The sequence below is a fragment of the Phyllostomus discolor genome, chromosome 3 (genome assembly GCF_004126475.2).
Source record: "Phyllostomus discolor isolate MPI-MPIP mPhyDis1 chromosome 3, mPhyDis1.pri.v3, whole genome shotgun sequence".
Lineage (NCBI taxonomy): Eukaryota > Metazoa > Chordata > Mammalia > Chiroptera > Phyllostomidae > Phyllostomus > Phyllostomus discolor.
In genome coordinates, this window is record NC_040905.2 from 128528530 (window position 1) to 128554464 (window position 25935).

The 25935-nt window shown below is 39.1% G+C and overlaps 1 protein-coding gene and 1 pseudogene across 5 annotated transcripts in view; both read left to right on the forward strand.

The window, feature by feature from the left end:
* Positions 1 to 4925: 4925 nt before the first annotated feature.
* LOC114512539 lies at positions 4926 to 9662 on the forward strand (annotated as a pseudogene).
* Positions 9663 to 19590: 9928 nt separating this feature from the next.
* AUH (AU RNA binding methylglutaconyl-CoA hydratase) overlaps positions 19591 to 25935 on the forward strand; it is a 185186-nt gene continuing 178841 nt past the window's right edge. For 3 of the 5 annotated variants that reach the window (XM_036021433.1, XM_036021434.1, XM_028531500.2), the window contains exon 1: positions 19642 to 19932. In XM_036021433.1, coding sequence (XP_035877326.1) covers positions 19677 to 19932 — 256 coding nt within the window. In that variant the 5' untranslated portion in view covers positions 19642 to 19676. Of the gene's footprint in view, positions 19933 to 25935 lie in introns of all 5 variants that reach the window. The other 2 variants (XM_028531499.2, XM_036021435.1) reach the window with 2 other exon arrangements.

Consider the following 25935-nt stretch of genomic DNA (forward strand, 5'->3'; position numbering starts at 1 on the left):
TTTTTTCTTGATGAGTCTGCTTAAAGGCTTGTCGATTTTGTTTATGTTTTCAAAGAACCAGCTCCTGGATTCATTGACCCTTAGAATTGTGCTTTTAGTCTCTGTGTTTTCTAAGTCTGCTCTGATTTTGGTTATTTCCTTCCTTCTGCTTGCTCTGGGCTGTCTTTGTTGTTGTTCCTCGAGTTCTTTTAGATGTAGGGTTAGGTTGTTTGTTTGAAATGTTTCAATCTCTTTTAGGTAGGCCCTTATTGCTATGAACTTCCCTCTCAGGACTGTCTTTGTTGTGTCACATAAGTTCTGGGTTGTTTTATGTTAATTTTAATTTGTGTCCAGAAACTTTTTGATTTCTTCCCTAATTTCATTCTTGACTCATTCATTGTTTAATAGCATGCTATTTGATCTCCATGATTTTGAGTGTTTTGGGTTTTTTTCTTGGGGTTGGTTTCTAGTTTCAGTCCCTTGTGGTCAGAGAAAATGCTTGGTATGATTTCAATTTTCTTGAAATTGTTGAAGCTTGTTTTGTGTCCTGTCTTGTGGTCCATCCTTGAAAGTGTTCCATGTGCCTTTGAAAAGAATATGTATTTCGCGTCTTTGGGATGAAGAGCTCTCTATATATCACTTAAATTCATTTTATCTAGGGCATTGTTCAATGCCACAATATCTTTGTTGATATTTTGTTTGGAAGATATGCCCACTTTGCACGGTGAGGGGTTAAAATCCTCTACTATAATTGTGTTGCTGTCAATATCTTTCTTGAAGTCCTCTAACATTTTCTTTATGTATTTGGGTTCTCGTATATTGGGTGCATAGATATTTACAATGTTTATATCTTCTTGGTGGATTCTTCCCTTGAGTATTATGTAGTGCTTCTGGGTCTCTCTTTATGGCCCTTTTCTGGAAGTCTATTATGTCTGATATGAGTATTGCCACCCTGGCTTTTTTTCCCTCTCCGTTTGCTTGGAAAATTTGTTTCCAGCCCTTCACTTTCAGTCCATGTAGGTCTTTTGTCGTGAGGTGGGTCTCTTATAGGCAGTATATGTGTGGGTCGTGCTTTCCTATCCATTCAGCTATTCTATGTCTTTTGATTGGAGCATTTAATCCACTTACGTTTAAGTGGATTAAATGTAATAGGTACTTATTCATTGTCATTTTCATACCCGTGTTCCTCTCTCTCTCTCTCTCTCTCTTTTCCTTCCTTTCCTTAAAAGTAGTACCTTTAACAACTCTTGAAGAGCTGGTTTGGTGGAGGTGTATTATTTTAGACTTCTTTTGTCTGAGAAGCTTCTTATTTGGCCTTCTATCTTGATTGAGAGCCTTGCTGGGTAAAGTTGCCTTGGTTGCAGACCTCTGGTTTTCATTACTTGGAGTATTTCTTGCCATTCTCTTCTGGCTTGGAGTGTTTCCACTGAGAAGTGAGCTGCTAACCTTATTGGGGCTCCTTTGTATGTTACTTCCTGTTTCTCCCTTGCTTTTAAGATTCTCTCTTTGTCTTGGTATTTTGACATTTTAATTATGATATGTCTTGAAGTGGGCCTGTTTGGGTTTCTCTTGATTGGGATTCTCTGTGTTTTGTAGATTTGTGTGACTTTTTCTCTCATCAAATTAGGGAAGTTTTCCATCATTACTTTTTCAAACAGGTTTTCTATCCCTTGCTCTTCTCTTCTCCTTTGGGTATTCCTATTATATGGAGATTATTATGTTTCATATTGTCCTGCATTTCTCTTAATCTCTCTTCATTCTTTCTGAGCCTCTTTTCTTTTTCTTGCTCTCTGGGTGTTTTTTTCTACCTTGTCCTCCAGCTCAATGATCCAATCTTCTGCTTCATCAATCCTGCTTTTCATTCCTTGTACTGTGTTCTTCAGTTCAGAAATTGTATTCTTCATTTCCTCCTGGCCCTTGTTGATACTTTCTATTTCCTTTTTCATGTTGATATAGTTTGCAGTGAGTTCATTGTAGTTTCCCTGTAGTTTCTGGTAATTCACTGTCAGCTCATTGAGCTTTCTGATAACCATTGCTTTGAACTCAATATCTGATAGTTGACTTGCCTGTATTTGATTTAGCATTTTTTTTCTGAGGCTTCCTTCTTTCTTTTCATTTGGGGATTGTTTCTTTGTCTTCCCATTGTTTGTGAGTCTCTTCTTGTTAGCCTCTGCTTTTTAAATTGATCTGTTCTTGCTCCCTGGGTTTATGGTGTTAACTTCTGTGGTAGAATACCTGTGAGATTCAGTGGTGCTGTCTCCTGGATCCCCTGAGCTCACTGGTCTTGTGCTGCTGTTTAAGTTGGCTCTGTGTTTGTCTTTGGGTTTTGACTGTCATTGGGTCTTTCTTTGGTGGGTCTTTATCAGCAGCTGGTTAACTGAGGATCCCTCTGTCCACCACCTCCTGTATTTTGTTGTGGTGGTGAGGGCAGGTTGTGTTGAAGCTGGTTCTTCCATGTGTACAAGGTTTTGAGGATTCTGTCTTGCTCTTGTGCAGTTGTTTGTACTGGGTAGTGTCTCCACTATTTAGTTGTATTTCCATATAGGTCCTGGATTGAGGTTTGTGTGGTTTCCACAACCTCCTTCACCTTCTTCTGTTGTTATCTGTTAGTGATTCCTTTATTGTTGGGTTTCCTCTTGCAGTGGGTATCTTGCTGTTCACAGATTGCACCTACTCTTTTTTATGATCATTTGGAGGGGGAAGGCAAAATGGCTTAAGACAGGAAGGGAGTATTGTATGATGTTTACAGTAGCAGCCAGTAAAAAAGAGATAGGAGATCGTTTGGCCATGTATAGTGTTAGCCGTGATATTCCACCCAACTAATTGATTTTTAGAATGGAAAGAAGATAAGACTCTTGTTGGGGAGGGAAGGATTGTGAGTTGGATCTAGAAAGCAGTGAGGTTGTGGGAGGTCAGATTCCGAGGTAAGGTAGAGTAAAGGATAGTAAATAGTTGTCATGTATGAGAGAATACAGTTAACCACTACAGTAACAGATTTCTTGAAACTGTGAAATGGGCTAAGATCTGGGATGGGTGTTGTGAAGTATTTACAATTGTATGCAACAGCTATTATTTACAATAATATTAGAGCAACAATCACAACAGAATTTATGTGATCTAGATAACAAGAATAGGGAGTATAGGACCTTGTGTAGTGTGCTAATGGGACACAAGTGAAGTGGGGGACAGTACATTAGCAATACACTATGAAAGAGATATCAGGGGAAACCTGTCAAATGATACAACATAAGCAGCCTAGCAAAGCAGACTATATAGAAAGAAGAGGAATACAAAAATACTATTAAAATAAAAGATGTAAGAATATTGAAAAAAATAAATAATAATAAGCAATACCTTGCAGATTCTCTGTAATAGCAAAGTGAAATTTGTCTCACTGTCACAGCTGTAGTGATGCTCCTTCTTTGGGTCCAGGTCTGGTCTTTTCACAGTTCCAGGGATTTTTTGTGTTGTTTTTTTTTTTTTGTCTCACTTGTAGGTATTTAAAAAAAGGGAAATGAAGGAAGGAGAAAGAGATAAAATTGGAAAGAAAGGAAGAAGGAATAAAACAAGAAAGAAAGAAAGAAAGAAAGAAAGAAAGAAAGGAAAAAGGAGTTGAAAGCGAAAAAAATAATAAAAATTAAAAAATAAAAAATTATTTTAAAAAATTAAAATAGTATAAAATTTAAAAGCCTCTTGGTTTCAAAGTGGCCAAACTGGCTTTTCTGGGCTTGCTGGCTGAAGCAGGCTGAGGGGTGATTGGTATGGCATTTCATCTGTACTCAGTCAACTGTGTGCACTCTCAGGGGAGCTATCCTGGCACCTGTTCTCTGTGCCTTGGGTTTGGGATCCAGGCCTTTCCCCAGGGTTACTGCTGTGGGCTGGGGTGCGGGTTTGTGTGTTAGGCCAGGCTGCCTCACCCTTCCCAGTGCTATGGGGGTGCACCGGGTCTTCCACACACCCTTCCAGGCAACCTCGGGATCGCTGCCCAGCTCGGCAGCAGGGAGGCCGGAGTGATTGCTGCAGGAGTATTCCCCAAACAGTGTCTGTCTTTTCACTTTTTCTTTTTGAGAAATTCCTCTTACTCAAGCCTGCCACTCCATACAGTGGCCTGGCCTCTCCCATAGTCCAATTCTCCAGCCAGACCGGTCACTACGGGGGTCAGGGACTGTCACTGCGTGACTCGGAACTCTGCTGGTATCCATAGACTCTGTGGGCACTCATAGCCCCTGTGTGTTTGGTAGCAACTGGGTTTCTCCTGGTGCTGCTCAGACCTTTTTAGGCTGGGGAGGGAGTAGTTGCCCCAGCTCTCTCCCAAGGACTCTATGGCAAACCTGGCAGAGGGTGCCGGGCCTGGGGCAGCAGTCTCCCTGGACCCCGCGCTAGTCCCTGGGGCCTTATTGTTCTGAAGCACTGTCCTTATTGTCTGGTTTTTTGATTCCACTACAATTTTTGGTCTCCTATTTTCATATATGCTGAGGTACTGTTGGTTGTTTGTTCTTTTACTCCATAGATCGGCTAGGATTTTCTCTTGTATGTAGAGAGAAGTAGAATCTTCTCCCTCCTACCCTGATACCATCTTCCTCCAGCCCAGCTAGCTCTGTACTTAGCTCAATCAACCACAGATTACTTTTTCTCTCTGCTTCTGCGTTGTGACCATTTAAGGCCTGACAGGTTCACGAGATTCCGGCAGACAGAAGAATATTCATGGAGCTGTTGGGATAGCTGATATGCCTTTATTCAAGGGTGGGCAAGCCATGCATGCTGCAAGCTGTGTGTCATCCCCTTGCATGTGTCTGCATGTCACCTGCCCTCTGTGTGGCACCCAGCATGGTGCCCAGTAGGGAGTGCCTACCCTCTTAAATACTGGAGACAAACAAAGCTGGCAGGATACCAAGAGATCTGGTGCAACGGAGCTTCATACTACACATGAGAGCCCACTCAAGGCTATGGGAACACTTTATGGGACCCAGTCTCGAGGCTATGAGATCCCTACTTATCAGGCCCATTCTCAAGGTTATGGTAAATTGCTTTTCTTAGTTGCCCAGAAACCTGGGTGAGGAAGCCAGACTGCCTCCATTTACCCTATAGCTTTGTTATGCAGCAAAACTGATTTTTTGCATGATTCACATATTGTTACATAGAATATTAAAAGACATGTATTTAAAAGTGAAGATTTAAAGAAAATAATAGTTTCTCTGGCTTTATCAAGGAAATTCCTAAGTAACTAGCTACTAGCACAGCTTGGTGCCACTGCCTTGATTTGTGCTTACATGCCAACAGTTTTATGGCTGATTGATTTTGTACTATCACTGCAAATGTCATAATATTAAAACAAGCAAATAATATTTTACCGTTTTTCACGAAAATAGTTTTGGCATCTTGGGGAACCTCTGGAGTCATCAAATCACACTTTGAGAACCACTGTGTAAGAGAAAATGTAAACAGAGGAGACTGACCTCAAGGTGACCCAGATATTTTAATCAATAGGGAAGGAATTTAAAGCAGCTATTATAAGTATGCTCAAAATTTTAAAGAGAAATATGCTCAAAATGAATGATCAAATAAGAAATCTCAAAATAGAAACTACTCAAAAGAACCAAACAGAAAGTTATAGAACTGAAAAATACCACTCCAGAATTTTAAAAATTCACTGGATGGGCTCAACAGTAGGTTGGAAAGGAAAGAAGAAAAAGTCAGTAACTGGCAGATAAATTTATAGAAACTATCATATCTAAAACATACAGATAAAAAAATTAAAGAAATAAACACAGCCAGACTCTATCAAAAGGTCTAACATACTTGTGACTGGAATCCAAGAAAAAGAAGAAAAGAGTGGGGCAGAGATAAGTATTGGAAAAACAAACAGCCCAAAGGCCAAAAATGAGGGAAAGACATATATTTATAAATTAAAGTTAATTGGAGAACCCCAGTGAAAAACACAAAGAAAACCCCACAAAGGCACATGACAGTCAAATTGCAAAAAGCCAAAGAGAAGCAGAAAGTCTTAAAAGCCATCAGAGAAATGACACAGTACATTCAGGGAACAATAACAACTGATAATTTGTTTCTCATCATAAACAACGACGATTGGAAGATAGAATAACTACATTTTTTACACTTTTAATATGCTAAAGGAAAAAAATCTCAGCTCAAGATTCTATATCCAATGAAAATGTCCTTGAGCCCTGACTGGTGTGGATCGGTGGGTTGAGTGTCATCCTGCAATCTGACAAGTTCTCCAGTTCGATTCCCAGTCAGGGCACATACCTGAGTTGTGGGCCAGGTCCCCAGTTGGGGACGTGCTAGAGGCAACTGATAGATGTTTCTCTCACACATCAGTGTTCCTCTCCCTCTCTTTCTCCTCTCTCCCCCTCTCTAAAAAAACAAACAAAAAAAACCCATAAATGAAAAAAAATCTAAAAAAGAAAATGTCCTTGAATAATGAAGGTAAAATAAAGACACTTTCAGATAAAGGAAAATTTAACATATTCATGGCCAGCAAATTCAGAGTTCAGAAAATGCTAAAGTATGTTTTTTAGGTCAAATTGAAATGATACTAGGTGAAAATTCTGATTTGCAGGAAATAATGAAGAGTACTAGAAATAGTAAATATGTGTGGAAATATTTTTAAGAAATGATTTTCATCTTGATTTCTTTAAAATATTTGGTTGGCTAAAATATTTGTTGTTTTTTTTTTTTCATATGATGGCTTCAGTAGTGCTTAGTTGTCTTTAACTTGATTCGAAACAATTTTGTTAGATTGTATTGTGACCGCTGTCTCATCAATGTGCATTTAAAAAAACTTAGCAAAATTGGTGAATTTTTGTGCAGCCATTTTAATATTTAAAATGGAAGAAAATGTGCAACATTTTGGGTATCTTGTGTTTTATTACTTCAAGAAGAGTAAAATTGCAAATGAAACGCAAAAAAAGATTTGTGCAGTGTATGAAGAAGGTGCTATGGCTGATCAAATGTGTCAAAAGTGGTTTGCAAAATTTCTTGGTACTATTGACATTTTGGTCAAATAATTCTTTGCTGTGGAGCTGTCTTATGCATTGGAAGATATTTAGCAGCACCCTTGGTCTCTACCCACTAGGAGCCAATAGTGGGAGCTAGCTGGCATACTCAAAATATTCAAATCAATAAAGTTATTGATGAAAATGAAGAATATGTCTTACTTACTTTTTATGGAAAAAAACCATATGGACTTTTTGGCCAGTCCAATACATGTGACTGTATAAAGCAAAAATTATAACAATGTATCATGGTTTTGCTGTGTATACACAACAAGGTCTGCCTGGAAAAAGTCCAGCCATTGTTAATGTAACAAAAACTGTTTGTGGGACATCAATGTGAGCTGGCAGCCAAGGAAAGTGGACTGGGATGCTCATGTGTGAACAATGACCACTTCACTGTACTAGTCAGTAGGGGAAGTAGATGCTATTGAGTGAGCATGTATACTGTGTGACTGTGTAGAGCAATGAATCAGCGTCCAATTTTGCATTAAGTTTAAACATTTCTCAGTGGAAACTATTCAGATAATTCAGAATGCCACAGCTGCGGGCAACTGGTGATTGGCAGCGTCATCATGACAACATGCCAGCTGATACCATCATGTCTCATGCAGAATTTTTGGCGAAACATCAAGTCACCCAGGTGACTCAGACTCCCTACAGCCCAGATTTGGCACCCTGCAACTTCTGGCTTTGGAAAACTAAAATTATCTTTGAAGGGGAAGAGATTTCAGACTGTCAGTGAGATTCAGGAAAATACGATGGGGCAGCTGATGGCAATTGGGAGAACTATGTGAGGTCCCAAGGGGGCTACTTTGAAGGGGGCTGAGGCATCATTGTCCTGTGTACAATGTTTCTAGTATCTTCTTCAATAAATGTCTCTATTTTTCATATTACATGGCTGGATACCTTCTGGACAGGCCTCATATATGAAATATGTACAACAACTATAGGACAAAAAATGATCGAGGGTATAAAGAAGCCTATATAGGTGCAAGTTTTTTTACATTTTATATGAAGCAGTATAACATTAATTCTAAATAGACTATGTGAAGAATGTACATTGTAATCAATAGATCAACCATGGGTGGAGATTACAGTTAAAAAGACAATATGGAGGCCTGGATGGCATAGCTCAGTGGATTGAGCGCAGGCTGCGAACCAGTCATCGCAGGTTCAATTCCCAGTCAGGGCACATGCTTAGGTTGCAGGCCATGGCCCCCAGCAATTGCACATTGATGTCTCTCTCTCTCTCTCTCTCCCTTCCCTCTCTAAAAATAAATAAATAAAATCTTTAAAAAAGACAATATGGAAATTAAAATAAAATTCTAAAAATAATTAGTCAAAAGAAATAAGGAAAGGAAGACAAGAGGAACAAAATTAGATGCAACAAACACAAAACAAGTAGTGAAATATGTGCCCTAAATTAAACTATATCAATAATTACAATAAATGTAAATGAAGTGAACTTTCTATTTGATATCAGATATTATTGCTGTATGTATTTTTTAAAAGGCAAAACTCTGATAATCCTGTAAAGGAGTCAGGGTAGATGGACTCCAGGGCCTCCATCTTGTGGCACTGCTCCTCACTGTTATCTGTCATTGTGGCCCTCCCTGCTGCCCATGCACCGCCCAGTCTCCTGAACAGCACACAGTAGCTGAGACAGCATCCTCTCTTGGAGAGTGGGCAGTGGCTGGGGAAAATGATGAAAGTGTCCAGACTATCCTCAAGTTTATATACAGTGAAAAATACCCAGATGAAACCCTCTTTTATGAAATATTCTTCCACGAAAATCTAGAAGGTAACGATGTCTCAGGCCTTTAAAATTATTATAATTACAGGCAGAAGAAAACCTTGGTATGGTGATAGTCTTTACTTTAGTGGCAGCTGTGCCAGAGAAGTTAAATGAAATAGTGGATCAAATAAAAACTAGAGGAGAAGAAGAAAAGAAAGAAAAAGAACCAGAAGAAGCTGAAAAGCAATCATTTCATGGCATTCCTGTTACAACTGAGAATTTTTTTTTTAACTATCAATGTCAGTTCTTTTTTTTTTTTAGATTTTATTTATTTATTTTTAGAGAGGGAAGAGAGAGAGAGGAACATCAATGTGCGGTTGCTGGGGGCCGTGGCCTGCAACCCAGGTATGTGGCCAGACTGGGAATCGAACCTGCAACACTTTGGTTCACAGCCTGCGCTCAGTCCACTGAGCTACACCAGCCAGGCACAACTGAGAATTTCTTAAGGCCAGGTTTGATGCAGCACTCTTAGAAATTAAAAAGAAATGAATGAAAGAAGAGCAAGCAGGAAAAAATAAATTAAATGGAAAATTGCTATTTTAAACAGATTGTAATTTGACACATCTGATATCTAATTCTTGGAGGATGCTGGAAACAATGAGGAGGTAGACGAGACTTTGTTCCGGGAAGTGGATGCCTTGGAGCTGGAGGATGACGAAGATGACCCAGACTACAATCCTGCTGACTGAGAGGGTAACTTGAACAACTAATAATGGACTATCTCTGTCTCCAGAAGTTTGACTACCACAGCATCTGTGGCTATGATGAAAGGGTGTTGATTTTTCTTTCTTTTTCACTAAGTAAAAATAATTTTCAGGAGAATATTCTTCTGATAGCTTTCATTATTAAATTTAATAAACTGACCTTACAATTTCAAAAATACAATAAAATTAAAAAAGCAAAACTCAACTATTGACTCTCTCAAGGAGACACACTTTAAGTATTTGTACTTTGTCTATAACATTTGAAAGTATAATATACTTTGTAACATGGGCAGAGAAATAATAACTCCCTAGAAATTTCTTTTCCTGCAACAAAATCCTGACAAACAGCTGGACTGCCTATAGTGAATACTGAAGATGAGAGTGTGGTTTGCTCCTGACATCTGTCCACCTGTTTGAGTGCTCCTGACCCCCACACCATCCAAAAGCCCACTACCAGTGTTTTGCCTTTGGACTTAATGCAGCCTATGCTCTGTGCTCTGCTAGGTGTGGCTTCCTTCTTTTCCAGTCCCTCCAGGTCCATGTGTCTGTGAATTATGTAAATTGATAAAGCAATTCACAAAAGTGTTATTTACTAATAACATATTCCTATTCCATGTCATGGGTATAACGAGGGCAGTCAGTTGCTTCATCATAATAACTGATATTTATTGAGTACTTAAAGAAGAACCTTACTCAGGACTAAGCACAACACAGGTGCCATCCATTTAGTTCTCCCCAAGATCTTTATGAGGCAGATGCTGTGATTGTTAACATTTCCCGATCAGTAAAACTAAGGTGTGCAGAGTGAGTCTCTCCTCTCCATCACACACACAGCTACATGTTTGCAGTTCAAGCGTTAAAAACAGGACTTAAACTCAGTGTATGTGATTCTAACACATCATCCCTTAAATCCAAGGAATAGTTCTGAAATAATGACAGGCATGAGAGAAGAGACACAGAGGCAAAGTAGCTGTTTTATCCTTTGAAACCATTTAAGTAGCCCTCTATCCCCTAGCTATACACTGACCACATGACAAGCATCTTTGCTGAGGGAGTAAAAGTCAGCGATGTAAAAGGCACTGTTGGATAACTGTGATTCAGGTCCTTTATGCATGTTACCGCATTTAATCTTTATGACCAAAAAGGTAGGCCCTTTTTTTCCCTTACATTATAGATGAGAATGTATAAATGTTTTAAAAGTTATAAAATAAGGTATGTTGATCTTTTCTTTCAATAAACTAACCTCATGAGAGTAAAAGGCAAAAAAAAAACCCCACATATAATGTGTCAGGTATAACTTTGTTACTAGAAATCTGTATTTGGTTTGATCACTTCTTACAACAAACTTGTATTCAGATATCACTAGCATAATGAAAATAAAAACAAATGTGATTCAAGACCATTTTCTGAGGGTAGAAAAATCTCCTTCTAACATATTGCCGAAGTGGCCCCTGAAAAGCTTGATGGCTTCCCTCCCAGAGGTTGGGATACGCCTGTTGGGATTCAGCACAGTGTTCTGAATATCGCTCGCCTTAGAGCCTCTTTCTCCAGGAATAAAAACAGTATGACCCAAACACAAGAGTACCAAAAGAACAGCACCACAAAGTGTCAGGTAGAATCTATTTTGCTGCTTAAAAAATTTTTTTTTTTATTTCTGGATAGTCACTAATCAAAGTGGTGGACATCTCTGTTTTTTGCCATCTGTTTTTCTCTGAAGCTCTTGGGAGCACTAAAGGTCATGGCTTAGCTAATGCCTGACTATTCTTTGAAAAGTGTTAAGCTATCAATACCTCCTTTATCAGTGCTACCTGCCCAACTATGACAAAGACTTTAATGAGAATAACTGAGGAAATTGAGAACTAGGATAGGAGAGAGGAAATTATGACAATATATCTCGCCTTGACTTACAAGGGATTCTGCAGCTCTCTAGTTTTTTTTACCTCTGGCAAATTGGTTTATGAGCTAATGCCCTCCTCTGTGGGTGTCAACATCCTCCTCTGCACTTGCTCTGAGGATGAGAGGTGTGGGCTGTTGGTTCCATAGGGGAGGAAAACTTTTTCCTTTATCCTCTTACTTTGGTGACCAGGGGCCTACAAATTAAACTCACAAAAGGCGGATTAACAAGAGAAAAATGTGTATTTGTATATACAAGAGCTAATACAAGAAGTATCTTGCTCCCTAAATGATTCAAGTTAGATAGAGGCCTAGAGAACTAACTTAGTAGAGAAAAGGGAGGGGGGAAGAAAGGGCTTCTATGGGAAGAACAAGTAGGTTTGTTTAGGAAAGACAAATGGGTTTTAAGGAGAACAAACAGGAGATAAGAAATTTGATAATAATGTTTGTCTAAGTAGGTGTGAGTGATTTTTTCTGAGGAGGTTTTATGGTACGTTTATCTTGTTCTCTCTCCTGGGAGTAGACGGACTCCAAAGAGGAGATTCATGGCAGCCTCATTCTCAGAAGGTGCTTGCTTTAGTCAGATAAGGGATGATCTGAGAAGGTGCTTTCCTCCATCTGGGACTCTCAAATGTCTTCATCTTAAAATAATTTTAAACAGACTCTAGGGAGCCCAGTCAGCCTCCACAGTACTACATTCACACAAGGAAGCTGGTGTGGGGCTAGAGTTTAGGGGAAGGAAGGATTATCTCTGTTATGGACTTAGTTGTATCTCCCCAAATTCATACATTGAAGTCCTAACCCTAAATATAACTGTATTTTATATATTATATTATTATAATGTATAATATTATGCATTATATTTGGGCCACTGAAGAGGAAATTAAGATTAATGACATAATGAACATGGGGCTCTAATCCAATAGAACCGGTGTCCTTAGAAGAAGAGACAGAGACACCAAGGAAGGATGCACAGAGGGGAGAGGTGATGTGAGTACACAGTGAGAAGGTGACAGTCTACTAGCCAAGAAGAAGCCTCAGGAGAGACCAGATATGCCCACACCTTGATCTAGCACTTCTAGTGTAGTCTGTGGTATTTGTTATGATGGCCTGAGCTGACCAATACACCCCTTTTTAGGCTCCATTACTGATTTAAGGACAAATAAATTCCCACCCACTGGAGAAGGGCTCAAAGGGCAAGACACAAGAACCCCAAGATCACAAACAGAAAAAGCTAAAATCACAGCTTCCAGTTACACTGGAAAGAGTGGATGAAGCAGGGACTCTTTTTACCTGTTTGGGAGGTGGGTGGGAAACACTAAAACTTTGAGAACTAAGAGAAGTAAAGAGCAATGGGGGTGCCCTCCAAATCTTAGTATTTCATGGCCAATTCATATCCTAGGCCTGTTTACAGCAGAGAAGAGACCTATGGCCTAGTGGGGAAAGCATCATTCAAGCCTTCTCTGAGTCTATCTGGGAAAATTTGATACATAAAGAGAACCTCAAAGAACCTGAGGGGTAGAGAAGGGCAAATTGATGACCCAGAGGAGGAGGCTGGTGAGAGGCAGGGAGGTCTTCCAGAAGCATCAGCGAAAGCAGTTGACCAAAGCAGGATTCCAGCTTAGTCCAGGTAGCCACATTGCTTTCGGTGCAGCACAGACTAGTTGGCTTGGAATTAGGGTCCAAGTGGACTGTGGCAGGTATTTTTTATTTTGTGTTAATAATTTTTAAAAAATTTTAGAGACATTTTAGACTTATAGACAATTTGAGAAGACAGTACAGAGCATTTTCATATACCCCACTCCAGATTCCCCCATTATTGACATCCTACATTAATGTAGTACATTTGTTATAATTGATGAACCTATAGTAACACATTATTTCTTTTATTTGTTTTTTTTAAGATTTTATTTATTTATTTTTAGAGAGAGGGGAAGGGAGGGAGAAGGACAGGGAGAGAAACATCAGTGGGTGCTTGCCTCTCACATAGCCTGCACTGGGGACCTGGTTGGCAAGCCAGGCAGGTGCCCGGGCTGGGAATTGAACTGATGACCCTCTGGTTTGCAGCCCTCGCTCAATCCACTGAGCTACACCAGCTAGGGCTAGTAATACGTTATTATTAACTAAAATCCATATTTTGTTTGGATTCCCTTAGTTTTTTAATGTCCATTTTCCATTTCAGGACCCCATCCAGGATCTCATATTACATTTAGTCATATCTCCTTAGGCTCCTTTTGGCTGGGACAGTGTCTCAGAGTTGTTTTTGATGACCTACACAGTTTTAAGAAGGCTTACCACTGTGGAGGTTGACTTTGATCACTTGGCTGCGGTGATCAAAGATTTCTGCACTGTAAAACTAGTCTTTCTATGCCCCTTTCCACACCCTACTATTTGGAAGGAATTCACTACATGTAGCCATAAAGAGTTAGGCTTCCCGTCCTTGAGAGCAAAGTGTTTACACAAATTATTTAGAATACTACTTGGGAGATTTGCCTCTTTTCTTATATTTACATATTAAATTATTTATATCTTTTCTCCCATACAATTTATTAAATTATGTGGAGTTTTGGATATTTATCTTCTACTTTGGGTCATAATCCTATATTACATTATTGATTGATTGATTGATTGTTCAACTTATTCCATATTTAGCCATTGGGAACTCTTCCACTTGGTTTCTATGACTATTTGACATACAGCCATCATGTGGGGTTATTTTGAGTACTGTCTTACCTTCTGGCACTACAATATCCTTCAGGCTCCTCTTGTATATTTTCTCTATTGCTTTAGTCCTAGAATCAGCTATTTCTCCAGTGAATACTTTTACTGAAGAATGACATTAGAAACCAAGATTTGGGGAACTACTCCCTGCTACTTGGGTGTCATTACTTCTAGGTCCTCTCAGCTGAGACAGCAAGGAAATATATGTGTGCATACTAAGCTATGTATATAAACTTACCTAAATATTTTGTAAATAACATCTGTATTTACACTAAGCTAAATGTGACCTTATACTGATGTAATCAACTTTATTCCCTTATCACATGGGTAATTTAGCACCTCCCCTGGCTTATGTATTCTCCCACTCCAACAGTGAAAAACTGATGAGAACCATCAGCAACTGGTAAGAACCATCTGCAATCCATTATTTAATTTTTAATTGACTTAAAAAATTCTAAATGTTAGTACCCATTAATGGCATATTCCTTTTGATACTCCAATTGTTCCAGATTTGGCCAGTGGGATTCCTTTCAAGCTGTGCCCTCTCACACTTTCAACCAGTCTTTGAGTACCTCATTGTTTTCTGGCATAAAGAAATTCTGGATTCACCTTCTATTCTCCCTGTCTTAGATATAGAATCAGTCATACATTTAAGGAGACCTAATCCACCCTCTTTATTGAGATATAATTTACATACCATACAATTCACCCATTTAAAATGTACAATTCAATGGTTTTAGTATTCTCAGATATATACTACAATTTATTATATTTTTAGATATATACTATAATCATCACAATTTTAAAACATCTTCATCATCGATAAAAGAAGCCCCATATCCTTTAAACTATCATCCCTGAATGTTCTCATTTCTACCATCCCTAGACCATGATGACATGTGTCTTCAGAGTCTGGTGTGGTCTGTGCTTGTGTGTTAGTGCATGAGTGCATATCCAATTGGCAACGGTGGGTTTAGCAGGAGAAATGGCCATATCTGGGAAATCATGGTCATAGAGGATCTAAAGCAGAGGACAGAGTCTCCGAATGAGAGGATAAGAGGAGACTGATCACATTCCCCACATCTGGGAGTAGGAGTGGGAGGGGTAGGGTGAACCCCTGATGATCATTTGTGGAAAGCTGATGATACATACAAGGTAATAACTAAGAATGTAGATTCTGGAGTCCAGTGTTTGAATCTTACCTCTGTAACATATAGCTGTGTAACTCTCAGTAATATAAAACCTCAATTCTATGTCTGTGTAACACCTAATCTCTGCCTCATAGGTTACAGGAACTCAAGGCACAAATAGTTGTGGTCAGTATCAATCAATGGGACTTACATAATCTTGGTTGGGGGTGGAGTACAGTGTCTGGTCAAGGAAGCCTCTTCAGGGCAGAGAGAAAGAGTCCTCCACCATACTTCTCTGAGACAATGTCCTTGGGTGAGGCCTACTGGACCCCTCCAAGACCCTAGAGGTGGGGTTTTCTGTGTTTGCCATGCAATCCCTCCCTCTCAGAGATGAGTACTCAAGTTAGGTGGCAAAGGGGGAACTTCTGGATAGGAAATCCACTAGAGCCTTAGAGAATACTTGAAAAAGAATATACATAAAGCATTAAAGAGATACCAAAGAAATTCAGGGGGCTATGTTTTAATTTTTATTTTGGAGACTAAAGCATGAGTAAAACTTTGCATGAGTAAAACTGTACCCATTTTGTGTGCCTTAAAGCTACAAATACTTAAAATGCCTATTTAATACTTAAGAGTTCTGCAGAAAACTGCACAACTATCTCACCTTGAACACAATTTTATATATATTTTTCTATCGTCTGATGGTTATCTCTATGCACATGTAGTTTTGAAATAGTTTTTCATAGTTTTTTTGTCATAGAACACATAGATTACAAATGTCCCTATGTCACTATATGTTATCCTCATAGAGTCAACATGGTTGTAACTGTATACATGGTTTCATAAACTTATCTTTTACATTATTCTTCAATTCTAGAGATATAATTGCCAATGACTCCCAGATTGCTCACATGGAAAAGATAGACTTCAGTTTGTAGTACAGCTATTTCTCGTGTAATCTGTCATACTTTAGAGCTGTGAACTTTTATCTTAGGATTCACAAAATTTTGTTTAAAAGTAAAATATCAAGAGAATGTGTACATCAGATTGTGTTCCCAAATATCTGTAATCTTTTTTGTATGTGGTAATAAAATTATAGCTGGCTATTTGGTCGCCCAGTACAAGATTACATTTTTAGACTAACTTTGCTGTTGGGTGTGGTATGTGGGAAGCAGTGAAAGGGACATGTGCCATTTCTAGGTCTTGATAGAACTGGGTACTCTTCTCATCACCTCATCTTTCCTGTCTTGCTGGAGGCAGGGAGCAGCCACTTTAGACCCATAAGATGGAATGCCCATGTTGAAGATGGCAGAGCCATCTTACAACGCCTGTACTGTTAATCTTCTCTCTTGTTTAAGTCTTCACATTCATGGGTGTCTCTGACCCATTAGTCCAGCCATGGCAATAATATACTATTTTCTCATTGATTGTGCCAGGCAAGATAGTTGTAAAATATACTCTCATTTTTCAAAAAGTCTAGAGGTCCAGAGTTCTGCTTTATTCTTCACGTAGTGTTTGCTAAGCAATTTTTTCTTTCTGCTTGTGGTTGGCAATGTGTTGGTATTTCATTTTACTCGTGACACTTATGCCCTCCTACATGTTCTGTGCATAGAGCTTTGGTTTAGGAGGGGTGGCTTCTGCTATTCAGACTGGCTGTATGCTAGGAACTCACTGTTGGCCATCCTGTAATGTACACATTTATTATTACATAGAAATAAGCATTAGGAAAAGGTCAAGGGTGTGGCAGATCGAAAAGACAGTTAGCTGAGAGCTGGCTGGAGGCAAGGGTCCCAAATCCTGTACTAGGGGTATCCAAACTTTTGATGTCTCTGGGCCACACTGGAAGAAGAGTTGTCTTGGACCACACATTAAATACACAAACACTAACAAGAACAAAAAAATTCTCATAATGTTTTAAGTAAATTTACAATTTTGTGTTGGGCCGCATTCATAGCTATCCTGGGCTGCATGTGGTCCGTGGGCCATGGGTTGGACATTCCTGCAACAGATGGTAGTAATAGTAATAGTATTGAATACCCCAAACACCAGCCTTACCTTCCTCTGCCGAACTAATACTGTTCCTGGCTTACACTCTTTGCTCCTGGCTCACTTTTTTTTTTAACCGAGAAATAGAAAAAAAACTAAAGAGAATTAAATTTTATTGGACACTTTAACATTTATTGAGAGGCTGTGCAAAATAGTGATTAAGAACATAGGGAATTGAGCCCTGGCTGGTGTAGCTCTGTGGATTGAGCGCGGGCTGCGAACCAAAGTGTCGCAGGTTTGATCGATTCCCAGTCAGGGTACATGCCTGGGTTGCAGGCCATGACCCCCAGCAACCGCACATTGATGTTTCCTCTCTCTTCCCTCTCTATCTCCTTCCCTTCCCTCTCTAAAAATAAATAAATAAATCTAAAAAAAAAAGAGTTTCCTAAAAAAAAAAAGAACATAGGGAATTGGAGTCAGGTATATCACATATCTTAGCTGCAGAGTTTGGTAAGTAACTGAATCTCAGTGTTTTCATTTGCAAAATAGGGATAATAGTACTAACTTCAAAGTTTTCTGAACATTAAATAAAATAATGTACTTAAATGTTTGGAGTAGACTAAGAATTAGGTTGATAAATGGCATATAATATTATCTATTCTGCTCTTACTTCCTGGTGCTTAATGCTTTACATACTCATCTCATCAACCCTGTAACATGGGCATACTCTTTCCCATTTTACAGATCAAGAAATTGAAGTTAAAGAAATTTTGAAGTGATACACATTTTATACTAGCTATTTTGTGAATGAAGAAATGGAAGTATGGAGTATTTATATAATTTATAGATGTCTCAAAGTAAAAATTATGAAGGTGGGATCCAAAGCCATGCCCATCTGCCCTGATGTTTAGTAATTCTCTATTTGTCGTCATTGCTGACAGGTTATAATGGTCATGGTGATGTTTGTTATTTACATTAAATTTTAACAATCAATTTTCTTCATACACAGGAATATCTTCATGACCACTTTCAACAAGGATCAGAGTTACAACTGTTAGGGAAGGGGCTAGTGTTTCTATGTTGCATTTTCCTATCAGGCTCTGTGCCCATCAAAACCATAGGCCATCCTTCTTAGTCTGATTTCTAATATAACCCAAACAATCAATGATTATTGTTTTGTGTTGTCCTCATCAATGGCAAGTATTTTCTGAGGTTATATCATTTTAAATAGCACTGTCAGGTGTTCTGTAACTCCTTTATTTGAATTTACAATCTGTGAATGAGCCAACATAAATATATCAAAACATTTAGCAACTAAAACAAATGAATAGCAATTCAATAATTGTAATAATCACAATAGTTGAGCTATAAATAAAATTCTGTTTCTTAGCAGTTAAAGTGAACATGATTATTAGAAAAGGTAAAAGATACGAGAGGAAGCAAAGTTTCCCCTTGTCCCAAACTACAAGAGAAATTTCAGAAGTGCTATTTTTACAAAAGATAAAGTACTCTCAACAACATTCCCACAGCAGATGCTGTACACCTAAAACTAACACAAAGTAATACTGAATGTAAATTGTAATTGAAAATAAAATTAGAAAAACAAAACAAAATGTAGTCAATGTGCAATAGCAGAGATTTGTGTGGCGGTGGGAATATGCTCAAAGCAGCACATTTTTCAAACAATATTCCTAAACATCTTTTCTCTGTAGAGATTTGAGAAAAGCTAGGTAGGAGAAAATTCTAAGCAAGGGACTTTGATGAGCACCTACTAAGTGATCCTCTGCGTTTCTGGTTGAGGAAGGATCCATCTGTTCTAAATCCCACTCAACACCTCATTTGGCTGAGTCCCTTTTGTTAACACTATGGCGCCTTACTGGGACTCCGGAAGGGCCATCTCACCAGCTGGAATTGGTGGCTCAAGGACCCCTGTTGTTATTGGCTGTTCTCACTCCTTCCTGAACTCCACAGAATAAGCATCACGTATGTTTACAGGCACGTTTAACCGGTAACCCGTGGTTCTCCTGTGCGTGAGTAGTAAACCACGGTCCCACGCAGAGCTGCTACACTGTCAGCCAAACCTGAGACATTTTAGTCCACCTTTCAAGCTAACACAGAACCCCAGGGAGTGCCGGGAGGAGACTCCCTGCGGGGATCTCTTATATATAACTATTCTACACCCTTGGAGAACTACTTTCCCCTTGTCCTCGCAGGACAAGCCATTACAACTGTTATCCGGCTAACGGAAGACTGGGAAAGTGGAATCAGGAAAGCTCAGTCACTGGGTCTGGGCGTGGCGAGTCATTGAGGGGCGGGGCCTAGAGCACCGGCAGGCTACGCTTTTGGGACTAGGCTCAGCATTGCGGCTCAGGGCGGGGCCTGGGCAAGCCTCGCAGCGTGAGCGTGGTGAGGGCGGGGCAGCAGCTGCAGGCCCGCGCCGTAAACATACAACATGGCGGCGGCGGCGGCACCTGGGGCATTGGGCGCTTTGCAGGCCAGCCGCACCCGCTTGGCAGCCGCTTGCTGCGCGCCGCTCGGCCCTAGGTGGAGACTGCCCGGCTCCTTTACCGGCCCGCAGGTCGGCTGGGCGATCTGGGTCCGGGGCTCGATGCCCGCGGTTTGGGGGGCGACTCTGTGGCGGGGCTACAGCTCCGAGTTGAAGACGGAGGACGAGCTGAGGGTGCGGTACTTGGAAGAGGAGAACCGAGGTGAGTGCTTCGGCGCTGGCGGCCCCGGGTCCAAGGAAGGTGTTGCAAGGTCAAGTGTTGAGGCTGACGTCATTGGCCCCTGAGCGCCTGTGGTCGAGGTCCCTCTCTAGCCCTACCCTAACATAGATTGCACTAGATTAGCCCTTCCAGTGCCTAAAGATCTATTGAATACTACAGTGCAGTTTACCTGTAAAAGTGGCCCCATTCAGCTCCGATGACAGAAATGCAGTTTACGCCCCTCATCTCTAGACGAGCTAAGGTCAATAAACCCAGTGTGTGATATTTGCTTCTAGGTTTTGTTCTTGCTCTGTAATTCTTGCTTTCTGTGAACTCACTGTTAGTGGGGAGTTACAGAATCTCCAGTGAGAATGCCCTTTATTCTGAATAATTTTAAATTTAAAGCTGTTCAACTGGAGTTTTTTCCTTTGTCCATTTTATCCTAGGAAGTTAGTTTGGGGTATTATTTCACTTCAGTGAACAATTTTGAGCACTTTTTCGTCTTCTGGTTACCGTACTCAAAGTGCTCAGCTCTTGAGACAATATTATGGATGATAGTGATCTTGTCCTTGAGGTGGGAGGAGACGGATGCATTAGCAATACAATACAGTGGAGGGAGGTCTGTGGAAGAAGGTATCTGTCGTTCTAAGGGATTATAGTTGAAGCTATATTCCTTTCTTTTCTTTTTTTTTTTTTTTTTTTAAGATTTTATTTATTTATTTTTTAGAGAGAGAAGGGAGGGAAAAAGAGAGAGAGAGAGGTTGCTGGGGGCCGTGGCCTGCAACCCAAGCATGTGCCCTGACTGGGAATCGAACCTGCGATGCTTTGGGTCGCAGCCCGCACTCAATCCACTGAGCTATGCCAGCCAGGGCAGCTATATTCCTTTCAATTGCCAGGTGGGGAAAACCTAAAGGGGTCATGAAAGGTGTAATAGCAGTTTGCCAGAGGACTAGTCATTTAATTTTGACTTACAGTTAATTGAGCATCCATAGTCTCTTAGGCAGAAATGCAAAACCAGTTAAGTCATGATTGCTGTCTTTAAGCAGCTCCTAGAATAGTGAGGAAGATACTGGTGATTGTAAGGCTGTGTTAATTCAAAGGTTTGGTGAGAACACAAGCAGTCATACCCCCAAGGCCCATATAATTGGTCATTTGGAGGAGATTGGAAGACTTGAGAGGTTAGGGTTTTGCCAGATGAAACAGGTTCCATGGCATTCCTTACTAGGCAGTGGAATTGGATATTAGTGAAGGCTTTTAAAGCAACTCTTCTGTGCCTCAACTTTCTTGTGTATAAAATAGGAAAAATAATACCAACTTTGTATGGCTGCTGTAAAGACTAGATGGTAATGTAAATTGCCCACCAAATATCTGATTAATAGTGGGTGCTGTGGAGTATGATGGGTTATTTCATTTGTTATTTGTTTATTTCAGATAGAGACAAGGGTGGAATATGAACGTGTTGTGTTTTGGGGAAATATCATAAGGAAAGGGCGTCATGATAGGCAGAATACTGAGAAATTTAGCTGGAAAGTAGATTGGCACCGGAGTGATTAGAGCTGTGAATGCCACCGGCTTTTGGCTAAGCTTAGTCTCACTGGAATTTTAATTACATTAGATGTAGCAACAGTACATGAGATACAAAAGGATTGCAGGTACAGTTAGTAATATGCACCGTGTTCTGTATTTCTTTTATCTCTATGATTTAACGAATTCCAATTGAAAATAAGTTTTCATAAAATATCTGGAAATTCCTTAAGTTAGGACCTAAAACGATCAAAGAAAAGAAATTAGAACATATGATTTAATTAATTCGGATGTCTGTAGTTACTTGAAATAACCTGTAAAAGTCAGGTATTAGAACATTATGGTTTCTTAAGAAAATTGACCCAGCCTCCTCTAGGAATTGGCAAGAATTGACAGCTCAGGCTTAGCTGAGTGCACTTTATTTTACTATCAAACCAGCAATAAGCAGTGCAAATTAAAACATGAGGACAAAGATATTGCAGTTGAAGGGGTCTCCCTGGTGCTTCTGCCTCTCATAGAGGCTAGTCCAAAATGTGGCTCTCTTAGGCAGTCTGCAAGGAATATTAGAATTCTGAAACTGCTCCCTGTCCCTGTAGGTGAAGGTGGGTGAATGCACAATACATCAACCCTCATCTGTTATCTGGGTCCCCTATTTGTAATTTGTTGTGGAGGCACAAGGTTATATGCCAGGTTTCTTTAGTGGTCATTTTTTGCATTGTTGTCCAACCTTACTTAATTCTGGTCAGCAGTCCTGGTCCTGGTTTACAATGGTCTCTCTTGGCGTTGGGCAACAGCCTTCTTTATAAGTTAACTGGGCATTCTTCTTCCTAGTTTGTTCTTCACTCCTAGTGCTGGATTACCTTTTTTCAAGACCAAGAATCACTTCTCTGCTCATTTAAAAACCTCTGGCTTACTGTTGCCTGAAGGTCCTCACAGCTGGCTGGCCTTTAGCTGCACTTAAGCTTTGTTATTTTGCTGTTTCGAATGCAGGTGAAATGACCTGTTCTTCCCCTTACCAACTTTCTCCGAGTCTGGCAAACTTCTGCTTATTCACTGTGACGCATTTCAAAGATCATCTTTGTGAACCATCGTGGACCAACTGCTGGCAGAAATAGAGCAAACAAGTACATGCATAATGCAAGTCATTCTTGATACCTGCCTCTTTCTCTTGTTCACATCTAGATTTTCAAGTCTTCCTGAGTGTCTTTGAAATCTTTCCACTTTACTCTGTGTTCTTCTTTACATACCACTCTTATCCAAGGAAGACTATTACAGAAATCTAGTAGCTGGTCTTCCTACACCTACTTGATTTTCTTTTTAACAGATTGATTCTTTTCCTGTGTTCTTCTCGTGTTTTTAAATTATACTTTCATATATTTTATGGCATGTGAATTACATCTTGACCTTATTGAGATATAATTCACATGGCATAAAATTGAAAATGTACAATTGTTTTTAATGTATTCACCGAGTTGCGAAACCTTCACCAAAATCCAATTTTAGAACATTTTTATCAATGCAAAGAGAAACCCCATTCTATTTAGCAGTGACTTGACTTGCCATTGTCACAGCCCTGCTGCCCCCAAATTAGACCCACTTATCTACTTTCTGTCTCAAAAGATTTGTCTACTCTGCTCATTTTATATAAAGAAATCATATGTAGTCTTTTGTGGCTTCTTTCACTTAGCATTATGTTTTCAGGGTTGATTCATTTTGTATGTATAGTACTTCATTACTTTCTATGGCTGAAAAATATTTCATTGTATGGATATACCGCAGTCTATCTTTTATCATTGATGTAAATCTGGTTTGTCACTTTTTGGATATCGTGGACAGTGCTGTTTAGGATGTTCATGTATATGTTTTTGTGAACATGTGTTTTCATTAGGAGTGGAATTGCTGGATCATATGGTAATTCTGTAATTAACATTTTGAGGAACTACCAAACTTTTCTAAAGTGGCTACAACAATTTACATTCCCACCAATGAGATGTGAGGGCTTCAGTTTCTTCACATCCTGACCAGAACTTGTTATTGTTTGTGTTTGACAATATCCCTTGACAAGTAGCCATCCTGATACTTGTCAAGGGATATTGTGGCTTGTGGCTTTTATTTGGATTTGCTTAATGGTTAATGATTTTGAGTATCCTTTCATGTGCTTATGTGTATATCTTTTGGCCATGTGTATATCTTTTTTAGAGAAATGTTTTCTCAAATCCTTTGCCCGTTTTAATTGCATTGTCTTTTGATGGTTGAAATGTAAGATTCTTTATATATTCTGGATGCAAATTCCTTATCAGATACTTGATTTGCAAATATTTTCTCCTATTTTGTGGGTTATCTTTTCCTTTATTAATGGTTTATTTTGATGAACCTTAGTTTTTTGATGTAGTTCAATTTATGTATTTGTTTCTTTTGTTGCTGTGCTTTTGGATCATACCTAAGAAACTCACTTAACCTAAGGTCACAATGATTTATACCTGTTTTCTTCTAGAGTTGTATGGTTTTAGCTATTATATTTGTTTCTATGATCCATTTTGAGTTAGTTTTTGTATATAGTGTGAGGTAATTGGTTAACTTCATTCTTTTGCTTGTGCATATCCAGTATCCGAGCACTATTGGTGAAAAGACTGTTCTTTCACCACTGAATTGGTTTGGCACCCTTGTAGAAAATTAATTGACCATAAATTACTGCTCAACCTTTTGGCTAAGATCAAGTGAAAATTAATTGACCATAAATAAGAGTTTATTTCTGGACTGTTAGTAGTCTCATTTATCTACATGTCTGTCTTAATGCCAGTGCCATACTGTTTGATTACTGTTTGTAGTAAAATTTGATTTGGATAGTGTAAGTTCTCCGACTTTTGTTCTTTTCTGTTTTGTTTTGTTTTGTTTTGTTTTTCTAATCTAGACTCTTGTATGACCATGTGAATTATAGGATCAGCTTGTGAAATTCTGCAAGAAAGGAGACTGGGGTTTCAGTAAGGATTGTATTTAATAGGTACATCAATTTGGGCATTATTGCCATCTTAACAATGTAACTTTTTGTTGTCATAAACATGGAATACTTTTTTTTGTTGAACAAAAAAAGTAGTTTTTAGGGTACAAAGCTTACACTTCATGTGTTAAATTTACTCTTATTTTCTTTGGATACTATTGTAAATGGAATTGTTTTCTTAGTTTCATTTTCAGATTGTTGATTCCTATTGTAATACAATTACTTTTGCATGTTTATCTTGTACTGCACAACTTTGCTGAATTCGCTTATTTGTTCTCATTGGTTTTTAGCAGATATTCTTAATATTTACTATATACAGATCATGTTATCTGTAAATAGAGGTAATTTTACTTTGTTTCCAATCTGGCTTTCTTTTATTTCTTTTTCTTGTCTCATCTACCTGGAGGGAGCCTCTGTTATGTTGTTGAATAGAAGTATCAAGACCAAACATTGTTGTCTTGCTCCCATTTTGCCATCTTGGGAGGAAGGCATTCAGTTTTTAATCATTGAGTATGATGTTACTCTGACTTTTTGGAGGTGCTCTTTATCAGATTGCAGAAGCTTCCGTCTAGTCATAGTCCAAGTGTTTTATCATTGTGAATTTTGTCAAATACTTTTTTGGCACCTGTTGAGATGATTATATGATTTTTCTTGTTTAGCCTGTTGATATGATGGATTATGTTAATTGGTTTTCAAATATTGAATCAGTCTTGCATACCTGGAATAAAGCCCACTTGGTTATGGTATATAATTCCTTTTACACATTTCTGGGTTTGATTTGCCAATATTTTGTTGAGGATTTTTGTATTTACGTTCATGAGACATAGTGGTCTTTAGTTTTCCGTTCTTATGATGTCTTTGTCTGGTTTTGTTCTGAGGGTAATACTGGTTTCATAGAATGAGCTAGAAGTGCTCCTTCTGTTCTATATTCTGGAAGAGATTATAGAGGAATTATATCACTTTATTTTTGAATATTTTAGTAGAATTCACCTGTAAAATCATCTACATCTCATATTTTCCTTCTTTTTTAATTATTGTTCAAGTACAGTTGTCTCCATTTTCCCCCCACCAATATCCCCTTCCCCATCCATCCCCACCTCCCACCCTTGATCCTACCTTGCTTTGGGTTTGTCCCTGTGTCCTTTATACATACTCTTTGATGACCCTTCCCATTTTCCCCTCCACTGTTATCTCTTTCACCCTCCCCTCTGGTTACTGTCAGTTTGTTCTTTGTTTTAATGTCTGGTTATATTTTGCTTGCTTGTTTGTTTTGTTGATTAGGTTCCACTTATAGGTGAGATCATATGACATTTGCCCCTCACCACCTGGCTTATTTCGCTTAGCATAATGCTCTCCATGTCCATCCATGCTGTCACAAAGGGTAGGAGCTCCTTCTTTCTGCTGCATAGAATTCCATTGTGTGAATGTGCCATAGTGTTTTGACCCACTCATTTACTGATGAGCACTTAGGTTGCTTCCAGCAA